General features: G+C 39.8%; 1 protein-coding gene across 1 annotated transcript in view; it reads left to right on the top strand.

Annotated features, from left to right (window-relative positions):
• Positions 1–225: 225 nt before the first annotated feature.
• The window catches only part of HSPA12A (heat shock protein family A (Hsp70) member 12A), a 47,247-nt gene continuing 33,689 nt past the window's right edge, over positions 226–13,783 (top strand). Inside the window, exons 1-3 of the mRNA XM_039351202.1 lie at positions 226–513; positions 7,497–7,582; positions 8,239–8,366. Of these exons, the coding sequence (XP_039207136.1) occupies positions 486–513; positions 7,497–7,582; positions 8,239–8,366 (242 nt within the window). The 5' untranslated portion in view covers positions 226–485. The remainder of the gene's footprint in view (positions 514–7,496; positions 7,583–8,238; positions 8,367–13,783) is intronic.

The raw sequence follows: 13,783 nt of genomic DNA, 5'->3' as shown, positions 1-13,783 counted from the left end.
TGTGCTGATCCTATCGTCCATACTATTACTTGTAAGGCTCCTTGCCAAAACCTTCTTTTGTCAAAGGCATCTTCGATTCCCTCCCAGGTTGAGTGAAAGGGGGTGGGAGGCAGGCCAGTCTCTCGCTTCAAAGGGGAGGGGCGCTGCAGAACTTTGAGCATCCAGAGCCTTGCAGCAGCGGGAGAGAGAGAGAGGCTGGCTAACAGAAGGGTCAAACGCTAACCTTTCCCTTTGGCTGTCTTGCACGGCCAGGCGTGGGTGGAGAAGAGACGGAAAAGCGGATCGGGTGGGGGGGGGAGCTTGCCTGGGCTCCTCATCCGCAGATCTGGGAAGGAAGCAATTGCAGCAGAATAGCCTCCCGCCAAATGGCTCAGACTGCTGAGTGAGAGGCGCGCTCGTGGGTTTGCCCCCCTCCCTCTTTCCCTGCTGATCTCGCCTCGCGTAATTGAAGTAGAGAGCGGAGGGCGCAGTAGACGCCTTCAGACATGGCGGGGACCGAAGGCATCGCAGCAGGTAATGGGTTTGAGGGTCCCGCGGGCAGGGACGGGAAGACATGTCGGGGTTTGGAGGGAGGCTTTGCCCTCAGGAAAAATCGCTACGCGGAGCAATGCAGAAGATGCCTTGGAGGGGGACAGGCAGTGGCTCCGGGCTTGTGGGGTGGAGTGGGGGCAGGAGCCGGTCGGCTCCTGGGTTACATCTTGCAGGCTGAGCGTCGGAAGGCAAGCCCTCCGCTAGAATGCTGAAGCTTATTGGGCACATATTAGCGGTATATAATCTTGCAAAGTGAGTAGTATTGAATAGAAAGGAACCCCGTGTGGAGAAACATAGTTGGCGTCAGTAGTATTTCTGCAAAAAAGGAAAATTAGAAAGAGACGCCTGCCCGGGCTTAAAAGGATACTAATGATCTTCACGCGTTGTTCATAACGCGAAGCGCTCGCGTGCACCGACTTCTGCCCACGCACCGGCTGAGCAGACGCGAAACATTTGGTCCAATTTGTAAATTTTCTGGGTTTGCGCAAGGCGCTTGAACCAGAACTAAACAGGCCGAATTCACCGAGGACGCTAAAGCCGCAGCAAACTGCAGTTAATAATGAGCAAGACTTATTTGCGAATGCGGTCGCTAGACGTGGAAACCGATTTGCTGAAATATATTGTGCGGTCACTGGAGCGAAATAAGACAAGCACATGTAGCGCTTGTGTGTGTATGTGTAGTACAGTTTAAAAGTGCGTGTGTAATCGTGGAGAGAAACTGCCTTAGTGCTGGTTTGGGACAAAGGGAGGCCGTGAGGTTTGGTCCTTTTCTGAGCGTAAACTTTGCCACTGAGCGGAGAAAGACTTCCACTATAAGCATCTTGGGGAAGGTGGGGGGGGGGGGGCTAAGGAAGGAAAGGAGGTTCCATTTATCGGCAGGTCTGGTTTGATTTCCAGAGGTTTGAAAGGCTGGTGGCTCGACGCGTGTTTGGGCTTCCCCCCCCCTTTAGTTGCGGGGTGCGCAGAATTTTAGAAGAGACAATAGAGGATGTCCAGGCGTGGGACTTCCCTCCCCGCTTTTTTTTTAATTTTTATTTTTAAAAAAACAATGCCTGGCGCTGCGTCCCCTTTGCCCGTTGTTTGCGAGCTTTGCGCCAGGAGTTGGTGCCGAAGCGGTTCGTCTCCTTCGACTGAGGTGGCTGCCCAGCCGTCACGTGGTCCCCGAGGGCCGGGTGGGCGATTGCAGCAGATCGGGAGGTGAAATGGCCGGCGATAGGATCCAGGTGGAAAAACAATGCGGAGGAATCCGAGCTGCTGCCGCCCCCCCTCGTCGTCCTCCTCCTCCTCCTCCTCCCGCCCCGCGGTGGCGCGTCTCTCCGGCGAGGCTGAGCCGCGGGTGTTCCAGGGCTCTGCATCTGCTCTGCGGCTGGGCGGGGTGCAGATCACCCGCTGCCGGCAATGCAGAGCTTCCCGGAACCGGTGACAGCAGGGGCCGGCCGAGGAGGCGTGTTTCCCTCCCAAAGGAGAGAAAGGGCATTGTAACTGCACAGAGAGCGGAGGCTGAGGAGCGAAGCCTCCTCTTTTAAAATCACAATGGAGAAACAGAGAAAGAAAACTCTCCAGTTCTTTACATTTCGCAGAGGGGGAGGGGGAAGCTATTGGCCAGTTCTTTCTGTCCCTCTTCCCTGCTTTCACAGTTGTGATTGGTCCAATTAATGTGTCGCATAGGACAACCTTGGCACTTTTTCCTGATCTCTGCAGTTTTTAAGGGGAGTAGTTGCAGCTTGGATTCCTGGGGCCTTCGACCTTTATTTTCGTGGCCCTTAATAAAGTAGGTGCAGGGCAGGTGCAAATTAGGATAGTTTTTCCCTCTCCTATCAAAAGCAATAGTTTGAAGAAAAAAAGAACATTCGGGGGGAGGGGATAGGACAAACTTGACCCTTACTCAGCAGTTACTTGTGTATGCTGAATGGGAGGGGACTCTGCCCTCGTGGATCATTTTCTGTAATACTTTGTTCTGTGAAGTGCAAGTCAGCCATGGGTGTGGCTGTCCCCACGTTGCTTGTCACGTTGCTTAGTAAAATGTGCCAGTTCTTCAGAACTGTCAAAGAGTAACAGCTAGCTGTGCAACTTCCTTCACGTTGGGAATGACATGCAAAATTGAATCCTACTGTCAAGTGTAGCTCAGTTTTGCATGGAGTTGATAATAGAAAGTATAGCTCAGTTTTGTATGGAGTTGATAATAGAAGAAAAAATATAATTTAAGAACTGCTTCTCTGTAGTGTGCAGCTGAATGATGTATTACATATAGATTAGCTGAATCAGAGACCAGAGAAGGGGGAAAAAAGGATATCAGGAAAAGTGAAGAAAATACTTTAAATTGTTGCATTTTGCACACTAGTACTGTGAACGTATATTGTAAAATAGCATCTCCATTTTTTAAAAAAAATGAACAATGGCTTTTCCCCCCTCCAAATAATGACTTACAATCTCCTTTTGGTGGTAAATATTTAAAGTATGATAGAGATAGAATTTGAAAAAAAAGGAAAAATTGAAAAGCAAAGTTCTTTAGTTGTCATATAATTAGTGTGGTATATTTTATATAAGTAGGCAACTGGCATAAATTGATGTTAAACTAAATCCCAAGTATTTAGGTATATAACTGGTAGTGCTTAAATACATAACTCAGTTGAATTCCTAATTGGTTATATGAAGAGATCGTGACTTCTGTGTGTCATTGTGAACACTGCAGATTTTTAATACGTAAAATACTGTATTGGATACCATAAACATCATGTTGTGTATTAATAAGATAAAATCTGTTGTAATAAAATTTGTTACAAAGGCAAAACTGCTTGAGATGAGAGCAGTAAGATGTTGCAGCAAAAATTGGCCATAAATTATGTTGATGGTTCTAGGCCCCCTCAGCACTGCAGGCTTTTCAGCATAAGCCTTTATAGACAGCAGAGCTGAAACACCCAGCCTTTTGTGAGTTGGACCCACACCTCCAGCCTTCCTGGCCAACAGGGATTTACAATCTCACATCTGAAGGGCATAGCACTGGGAAAGCTCCCACTGCCTCCCCACTGCATCAGGTTGAATAGTGCCCTTTGCATGGTGGGCAAGTTGTATGGGATGATGATGCTAAGCTATTAGGGAAAATCTCAGTGGTGGGATTCAAATATGTGAACAACCGGTTCTCTGTGTGGATACCGCTTCCTGAAATCCATTCTGGGCCTGGGCAACAAAAAAAAAAAAAAAAAAAAAAAATTAGCTACCAGTTCTGCTGAACTGGTGAGAACTGGCTGAATCCCACCACTGGAGAATCTGTTACATTTCTTATTTAGCAGGCACATTAAAAAATGGTGTGATCATTCTGGGGATACATTATACTTGCAGGTGGTCTTTGAGGAGCTGGGAAGCATCTATTCCAGCTGCAGCCCTGGCCTCATGGGTAACAGGATTCAGCAACAAAATGATTATGTTTTATACCAAACAAATAAACATATATAGCTGGTTTTAATAAGCTTTTTTATTTTGAGCAGGGCTTCTTTGTAAGATTCCCCCAAATCTTAAAACTTGTTATACAGTCCTAGTATGCATTAGGACCAAGCAGAGATTATGAAATATGAGAGGAATTATATTGACTGTGCTTAATTAATTCATTAAAGATTTTCCTTAGTCAGGTTCCTGTTTCGTTAAGAAACAAAACATTTTCAGTTTCCTTTAAGATGTGTTTTCTCTGAAGAAAGTCTTGTAGTGGTCAGTGATGGCTACTCCCAGGAAAATATGCATTAGGATGTTTCTTTAAATTTTCTATGCTGTTTCCCCCCCCCCCCCACACACACACATTTCAGCTGTAGCTTGTTCTGTGGACATCTTTAAATTTGAGTTTGTGATCATGTATCTTTAGCCTGGATAAAATAATATTGTGTTTAGTGCTCGTAGTGTTAAGTTCTTCAAATATCAGACACATTTTGCTCTATTAAGAAGCAGTTTCAGATAAATAGCTTTCATCATTGTCCATGATGCAGTCATTTCAACAATAGATGTATTGCTGTAATATTTGGAGGAAAGGTAAGATGAAAAGCTAAGAACATTTTAAGCTGCAATAGCCTATCAAATCATGAAATGAAATGAAAAAATGAAATGAAAAAACCCCTATGGGTCCTATTAGCCAACTTGGTTATCTTTAAGAAACAAGCAAGAAGATTGTGAAAGGAATGGATAATTCAGATCTGGAAGCTAACAATTGTTAATTGATTTTTATTATTGTTATGGGGCAGAACATTCAATCAGGATATTTTACTCACATTCAAAAGTTATCTTTTTCAGTTCACTGAGCATAATCTCATAGTTGTCTTGGAGGCTGTATTCATATATTGTGCTAAGTCATGGCTCTAGCCATGGCTTGTTTGGTAAATCATAACTGGCATATTCAGTTTCATACATTGTAGCTAATTACAAGCAAGCACTTCACTTACTACAGTGTAATAATATGTAAGGGGGATATATGGAGTATCTACCACTGAGTGGTACAGAACTTCTTTCTGAAAAGACATGCACTAGAACAAGCTGCAAAAGTTTTGTTTCTTAATGAAACTGTGCAACACAACCACCTAACCTTTAGTCAGTCATGGACTAAAAAACTATTAGTTATCATGGAAACAACACTTGCATTTATTTATTATTTTATATCCTGGCTTTATTATTTTTTATATACAATTCATGATTGAATATTAATTCTTCTGTTCAGTTGTGCCCAATTTTAAGAAACTGCCTGAGCAAAAGTCTCTGCAGTATTCTTGGCAAGGTTTTTCCGAAGTGTTTTGCTGAAAGAAAGTGACTGGTCCAAGGTCACTCAGATAACTTTGTGCCTAAAGCAGGACCAGAATTCATGGTCTCCCAGTTTCTAGCCTGATGCCTTAACCACAATACCAAACAGGCTCTGTGTGTGACGGTGTATATGTGTGTGTGCGCATGGGTGTGCATATAAAAGATGTCTCAGTCTACAGTGGGGCCACCTTGTATAGTATGAAGATATTTAAACTTTCCCTTCTGGTTGAATAATTTCCCGAATCTTCATCCATCCAAGAAATAAAATCCACTCTTGGTATCAATAATGAGAACCAAGGCATCATTGTTACATGAAACAGAATTTTTCCAGTTTGTTCAATGGGATGTGTTTCTCTTTGTGTATAAAGCATTTTTGGCAGTCTGGCTCAGTGGTTAAGATGCTAGGCTTGTCGGCTGGAAAGCCGACAGCCCAGGTTCAAGACCTGAGTGCCACGTGATGGGATGAACTCCCATAATTGCCCCAGCCTAGCAGTTTGAAAGCATGCAAATGCGAGTAGATAAATAGGTACCACTTTGGTAGTAGATAATAACACTCCCTGACGTCATGCTAGCCACATGAAGTGGAAATGTCTTTGGACAGCGCTGGCTCAATGATGGCCTTGAAATGGAGATGAGCACCGCCCCCTATAGTTGGAGTAAAATTCACATGGACTCCTTTACCTTTATTTTTATAGAGCATTTTGGTTTTGGACTGTCATTATAAGAAGTCTTTATTACAAAAGGATTTCATCGAAATTGGTGAAGTTGAGAAAGTTTTGTTCATTTGAGTTGAAAGGATCTGGGGAAACAAATGCATACGCATCTCACATTGAAGAACTAAGTCATTAAAGCGCAACAAGAGAAGCACTGTAAAGCTTTTTAAATGAAAAAATGCTATAAAAATAAATAGAAGCCAAGAGCTCTTATGCAAAAGAAAAATGTGTTTTTGTCTTCGGGGCATTTCAGAAAACTCTTAAGTGAACCAAACTTTAATTTGGGTTTCATATTTTGCTATACAGATGGCTGATACCTAGAGACCAAAACAGACGGAAGCTCATAATTGCTGTTATGCAAGCTTATTTCTTGAATGCAACTACTTTACATGGCATTTCACTAAATAGCTCCCCACCCCACTGTTGTGATTATAGGATGTGTGATTCATTGTGGTAGCCATGGAAACTCAGAGGAAACTTGCTATATTTGCTAGAATGAACTAACATAAAATACATTCTATTCAAACAAACTTAAATCAGTTTCTTCTATTTCAAGTGAAAATAATGCAAATGAGTAAAACTTTATTTGGAGACTTAGTTTGAAGCTGATACAATCAAATATTGAAATTAAATCACATTTCCAAACAGAATTAGAAAATTGAATTGTTGAATGTTATCAGATGCCTGTGAAATAGTGGAAAATTGAATTAATTTTCTGTTGGATCATTCAAAGATCAGAGCCAATCTACATATCTCTAGAAAATAATGACACAAGAAATACATTTTGATTTCTCAGCTCATGCTTCACTAAATAAAAGCAAATGCTTGAAGGAGAGGCTGCCATTGTAAGCTGAAGAAAAAATGGGCACCCTGTTTCTAGCATAATAGCAATTATGGAACAAGATATTTCTCCTAATTCCTTAGTCAAGATGCACAATAGGAAGCCTCAAGGAAATACTACTTCTCTGTTGACAATTGCCTGACATGATTTGAATCATTGTCATATGCTTCCTGTGCTTTGAGGTAACAGGATAATCCATTTGCTCTGCATCCTTTTATATTCTGTTTGATTTGTTTTATTCAAATTTTATGTTGCCGCATTAGCCAATATTAATAAACTTTATTTCTGCCTGAAGATAATTAGTCATAAGATCCAGAGCATCTTGGAATTTAACCCAAACTCCTGAAGAAAAATAAATGGAATGGAGAGAAAAAAAATCATACCATATCTACCCTTAGGGGCCTAGTCAAAATGAATAGTCTAGTGTATTCATGATTAGAAGAATGTCATTTAAATTTAAATGACCATGGCATTAATGACTGAAATTGGTAATGTAGAAGATTGTTATGCCCATTGCTTTGGTTATTTTCTGGCTCTGAACCAACTTGACAATGTGAATTGAATGCCCTTTTGGAGCATTCTTCATTTTTGAAAGATGCCGAGTTCATTCAGAGTTTGCTCCCATTTTCTTTCAGATGCAGTTTCAACATCTGCCTATGCATCTCCAGCAAGAAGTTTAGGAGATCCAGGAATCACACCGTTGTCTCCTTCCCACATTGCGGTAAGCCGTATAATCTATACAGGTAGTCCTCGACTTAATCCTTGATTTGAAACTGTTCCTTTAGTGATCATTTGAAGTTGCAACGGCACTGAAAAATGCAACTTATGACTGTTGTTCACACTTAATGACCATTGTTGCATCCTTTTCAAATTCAGCTGCTTGGCTTACTCATATTTACGACAGTTGCAGTGTCTTGGGGTCATGTGATCATCTTCTGCAACCTTCTGACAAACAATGTCAATGGGGAAGCCAGATTCACTTAACAGTGAATCCACTTAACAACTGTGGCAAGAAAGGTCGTAAAATGCCAAAATACACTTAATAAACGCCTCACTTTACAACATAAACTTTGGGGCTCAGTTGTGATAGTAAATTGAGGACTACGTGTATTAGCTTTCTCCAACCTAATATTTTAAAAATGTGTTGGACGTCATCATCATCACCATGAAAATCTATGTGGTTGCTAGGAGTCAAAGATGATTTGATGGCACATAATTATTATTTCAGAAACATTACAACGTTATTGTTTAAAAAGTTAACTTTGTTGGCAAATCATTTCAGTCTTCAGCTCCTGAATTGTATCAAATGAGGATCAAACAGACCCAGTAATGTTTACAACAACTCCTTGAACTGTCCCATTTCTGTTCCTTGGACAGAAGGACTCGGATGCAAATGATGCCGAGGAACAGACGTTTCTTGTTGTGGTGGCCATTGACTTTGGCACAACTTCGAGTGGTTATGCTTACAGCTTCACCAAGGAACCTGAATGTATTCATGTAATGAGGTGAGGACCATTATCCCAGCCTCAGTACTTGGAGCTATATGATTAGTAGGTGTTATTAAGGGGACTCAAGGGAAATGCATTAAAAACTTAATGAAATATAAAGAGTTACTTCATTCTGTGGTAAAATTGCTGGCTTGATTAATGCTTTTTTTTAACTATAAGTAGCAATACCTGACATTTGATTTTATCTGCCTAAATGAATGTAGAAATATCTAAAAGCCACACTAAATTATTATTTCTGAGTGAGCGTAACCCCTTGGAGGCAGGCAGACTTCCCAATTCCTATATTTAGGAAGCCTTCCAGAGAATCTCTGATAAATCAGGTTTCCATCTTAGTTTACTGGCCCTTATACATCCTGTCCTGGCATCAAAAGATACACAGCCTCTCCTATCTTCTATATAGTAGAATTGAGTGTCATTGTTGATTACACCCAGTGCTTTTTTTGTAAAAAAAAAAAAAAAAAGACGTCGGAACTCACACATGTCATATAACCCGCCTTGCCTACCCTACAAGGTTCCATCCAAAAAAGGTGCCGGAACTCCGTTCTGGGCGTTCTATGAAAAATAAAAGCCCTGATTACACCCATTCCCCAAACTGATGAACGCCCCAAACTGTGATATTACATATGATTATTGGAAACAAATATATGTTGTAACCCCCATCACAGCTCCTAAACCCCAGATACCCTCCTTACAAGTAGGAGTAGAATCACTGCAATACAGCGCCCTCAACTGCAGGGAGGTTGGACATTGTCAAAACTTTTCAAGAAAAACTTTAATAAGTCCCTTTGGGGGAGTCTGTCCTACATTTGAATGGATGCTAAGTGATGAGCCTTAAGTCAACGGCTACCTATATGCAGCCTTCTGGTACTCTACCCTGAGTCGGTGTCCTTCCCGAGGGTTGGGTGGTCTGATTTCTAGGTCACTTGATCCATTGTGAGGAGGAATTCTTGATATACAAGGTTTTGGCAAGGCACGGTTTATTTTATGGTGTCCGGGCTGCTCCATCATGGAATTTCTTTCTGCTTATCTCCAGACATGTCTGATGATGCATTTTCAAGCAGAGGCATCAAACATATGGAAATAAGCAATTATCTCAACAGCACCAGTATTTCATAAAATAATAGGAAATAAAATTATTGTAAATTATACAGAAATGGTCAAAGTTTTTTAGATGTAAATATTTCCCCGCAAATTAGATTTCAGACTTCTATAGTTAGAAAGGGAATGGCCAATACTGTAATGCAATAGATTTCCTTTTAATTTTTTTTTTAAAAAAGCATAGTAGAATGGCTTTTTCCCTATGATTTGCAATTTTCCATTAATCTGCAATTAAAAACAAATCATACAAAAATTATGAATTGTGACTACTGGATCAAATCTGAACATTAGTTTAAAAGTGAAAACTGGATCAGGGTGATTGGAATTCCCAAATTATAACTTCCTTAAGTATTTCAGCTATCAACTAGTATTTAGCTATCCAAGCTCTATGTTCAGAGAGTTCATAAAAATGAATGTAAGAAATCCCAACAGCAGTTCTTCTTTTTCAGAATTGTATCTAGAGAACTTTTTTTTAAAAAAAGTAAATTAAAATTAAAAAGTATGCTTATGTTTATTAAACTGTGTCATAACTTGTAATGTAGATAAAGTTGTAAAGTCAATATTTACATAATAAGTGTACTTTGGAAGATATTTATTACAGGAAATGGCATTTCTAGCTACATTACATTTGAGGATGTTTACATTAAAATAAAAAAAAAAGTTCTATCTTACTCTTTTTTATTTCCCCTCACCCTTCCACAGTTTTCTTACTGCTTTGAACTGATCCTTTTCTACTATTCATTTTCAATCAAATGTAAAAGGGACAAAATTACTGTCTTGTCACTATAGTTAACACAGCTGTAGAGAAATCAATGGAGTGGATTGGGAGATGTGTAATTGAGTGTGAAGTTTCTTGTGGGTTGTGATTGCAAAAAATGTGAGCCCCAGCAAGATCACAGAGCTGGAGGGGCCAGTAAGCCAATTTCCTTTGCTATCCTGTTCTGTAAGATGTAAAATATTTCTTATAGCTCCCCTCCAAAAGAAAAACAAATACGGCTCCAAGGAGTTGCTAGTCTTTATGCCGTAAGAGCAGTTGTGAATGCAGATGCCACAACAGATTGCAATTTCTGTTATTACCTGGAATACAGATAATAATAGAAAAATCTTATTCTTCTGTACAGGGTTGGTTTTGATTAAAATATGTATACAAGAACCGGGTTACGTGACTGGATTATTATGTTATTGATTCATTATGTGCTGTCATAAAAACTGTATAATCTCCTCCAACACATTAACTTTTTGTTGGAGTGTAGTACTTGTATACATGTTTAACTTTCTCATAGAATAATAGAGTTGGAAGGGACCTTGGAGGTTTTCTAGTCCAACCCCCTGCTCAAGCAGGAGACCCTATACCATTTCACATAAATGATTGTCCAGTCTCTTTTTGAAAGCCTCCAGTGATGGAGCATCCACAATTTCTGAAGGCAAGTTGTTCCATTGGTTGATTGCTCTCACTGTCAGGAAATTTCTCCTTAGTTCTAGGTTGCTTCTGTCCTTGGTTAGTTTCCATCCATTGTTTCTCGTCTTGCCTTTTGGTGCTTTGGAAAATATTTTGAGCCCCTTGTTTTTGTGGGATGCCCTCAAATATTGAAACACTGTTATGTCTTCCATAGTCCTTCTTTTCATTAGATTAGACATACCCAATTCCTATAACCATTCTTCGTATGTTTTAGCCTCCAGTCCCCTTATTCTTGTTGCTCTTCTTTGCACACTCTTCAGAGTCTCAATATCTTTTTAATATTGTGGTAACCAGAACTGGTTACCACAAGTGTGGTCTTACTAAGGCTTTGTCAAAAGCCTTATTAAAAGGCTTTGTCTCTCATTGAAACAAAGTAGCTTAAAACACAATTAAGTGACTCCAACCATATAAGTACCATGATACTAATTTTGTCCTTGACTTCCTATAACTATCCTAAGAATGATGCAATTAAGCAGAGCCTTGACTCCTGCTTCTTAACCTTCCCTTGTTAACATCAAAGTGCTTAACAGAGAAAAGTGACAGGGAAGGCTTTATTTATAGTGCTCGAAATGCATAATAATAAGACTGGAGGCATTGCCAAGATTCCTGAATGTAGAATAGAGATGTAGAATGGAAGTCTCAGCTTAGGGCAGAGTTGCAGAGATAGTGATACTAGGATGGGCCAGGGAAAAAAGAGATAGGCTAGTAGTTGAATAAATAGGGACCACTGTTCCATCAGGTCAGAATACTTTTTCTTATCTTTTTATGCTTTGCCTTTTCTTTGATGGTATTAAATAAGAATGTGTACAAAAATAAATGGACAGTGCTTTGTTAATAAGCAATGTGAGTTTTCATCAGTGGAATTTCTTAAAATAGAACTCTTATTATAAAATAAAACAAACACAAGACTATAGGAAACAGGCTTATAAGAAGCTGGCTATTGGTTTGTGTGGACAAAGGCTCTTGATTAACTACTAGCAGCTCTCAAGAGTTTCACATAAATGACTATTTTAAGTCTTGTTTAGAAGTACTTTGGATTGAATTTGGGACTGTCCACAGGCAAAGCAGACAGGATAGTCTGGATAGTCCTAAATATATCTTGGTGGGGAAGTGTTATGGTTATATAAAGCCTTTGGTTCAACCAACATGTGTATATTATGCAAGATTGTGATCGTGCATTTCAAGAGTTATGCCAGTTCAATGCAGGATTTAAATGCTGGAGTGCATTGGCTTTGTTTTATCCAATGCTATTACTCCTTGTGGAGGGCAGAATTTTTACATTCAAGAATCAGTGTGCCTGAACAAAATCTAGGTCAGAATCTGTTCTCTTTTTTCTAGTTATAAGAAGGTAGAAAGAACTAAGAAAATCCCAACCTGAATCTGTCACATTCTTTTACTAACATTTCACACAGTACAGTATTACTCATCTTTACATCCTAAAGGAAGAAATGCTGGTTTACTATTATTAGATAAAAGCTGAAATTCTTCACTAGCTGAATTTCGCACACTAACGTGTGCAGTCTAAAGCACAGTCTCAGGGTGCGTTGGCAATTTTTAAATACTTGGACTATCCAAGATGAGGAAGGGTTTGATAGAAACATTCATTCATATACTAAAAGTAGCTCTGTAAATCTTAGAGTGCACCCAAAGTGGCTGGCAAAAGAGCACTGGGAAGAGATTCAATCCAGCAAAAGGCTTATTGCAGTTAAAATAAGATCAAAAATGAGTCAAAATTACAGTTATTAGGATTCCCAATCAAAACAATATTTTTTTTTCTTTGCTTTATTTGTGCAGCTGGTGCACAGGATTTCACAAGCAGCAATCTCAATTCAGACTTCGAATGGCACAAAATGATGCATTTTATCTGCTTTTTACCATGAGTCCCAGATTACCATGTGCCTCCACTAAAGTTTAATTGAAGATATTTGTATATTATTGTCTACAGTTATAATTTGTTAATTCAATAGACTTTTACTGTTTGTGTATCCCCACAAACAAGCCACTGGACTTCTCTCTGCTCTATAGTGGGCTCCTAATGATATATTGAGAAGGAAATTTCATGGACTGAGAACAAAGGATGTTTTATTGCAAAGAAATAATTGTGCAGTGCTAATGTATTGACTCAAGAGAAAGAGGTTGTGACTAGTTAGTGTGCCCTTTTGACAAGTGACCTCACCAGAAAAGCCTAAGAGGCTTAGCTCACGAGTGCTATTGACATTGTTAATAGTAAACTGTGTGCTACAGCAAGAACAGCAAGGAGAAAATACATATTGTCACCCACAAAATATGCTCTATATATGCTCCCAGAATTTTACTTCTTCATTATTTGATCCTCAAATGCGATCTCTTGTACTAAATGCAATGCCAGTGCATGTACTGAGCATTTTAATATATTCTGCATGCTGGAACAGAACCTGGCTGCTGCAGCCCAGCTCACCTCTTGCATTAGTAGCGAACAACCTTCTCCAAACCAAAAACCATTCATTTGGTTGATTCCCCCCCCCCCCTAGTAGTCAAGAGCCTTAGGGGACACTTCTTTAAAATAGGGCTCTATTATATAAAATAGTTGGTGTTTTTATTTGTAGTACATCTGAGGAAATATGATTTACAACGCTTTGGGCATTTGATGGATTTAATCAACCCATCTGCTTTTTTCTCACAGAGATCCATCATAGGAATCCCACAAGCAAGACCTGGTAACAATAAGGTCCTGCTTGTGGATTGTCCATTAGTGCTCAGGGGCACTTCATGAGAAAAGTGGCACACTTTATACCTAACCTCTGGTGGATTTTGAGCCTGTAATTTTCTTAGAAAGTTGTATCTCAATTTTTTTTTAATAATTCCACAAAGCTACTGT

This window comes from Crotalus tigris, unplaced genomic scaffold, assembly GCF_016545835.1.
Source record: "Crotalus tigris isolate CLP2741 ecotype Arizona unplaced genomic scaffold, ASM1654583v1 scf7180000017536.10889498, whole genome shotgun sequence".
Taxonomy (NCBI): Eukaryota; Metazoa; Chordata; class Lepidosauria; order Squamata; family Viperidae; genus Crotalus; species Crotalus tigris.
The sequence above is the reverse complement of the archived record's forward strand: the minus strand, read 5'-3'. Positions and strand labels throughout refer to the sequence as shown.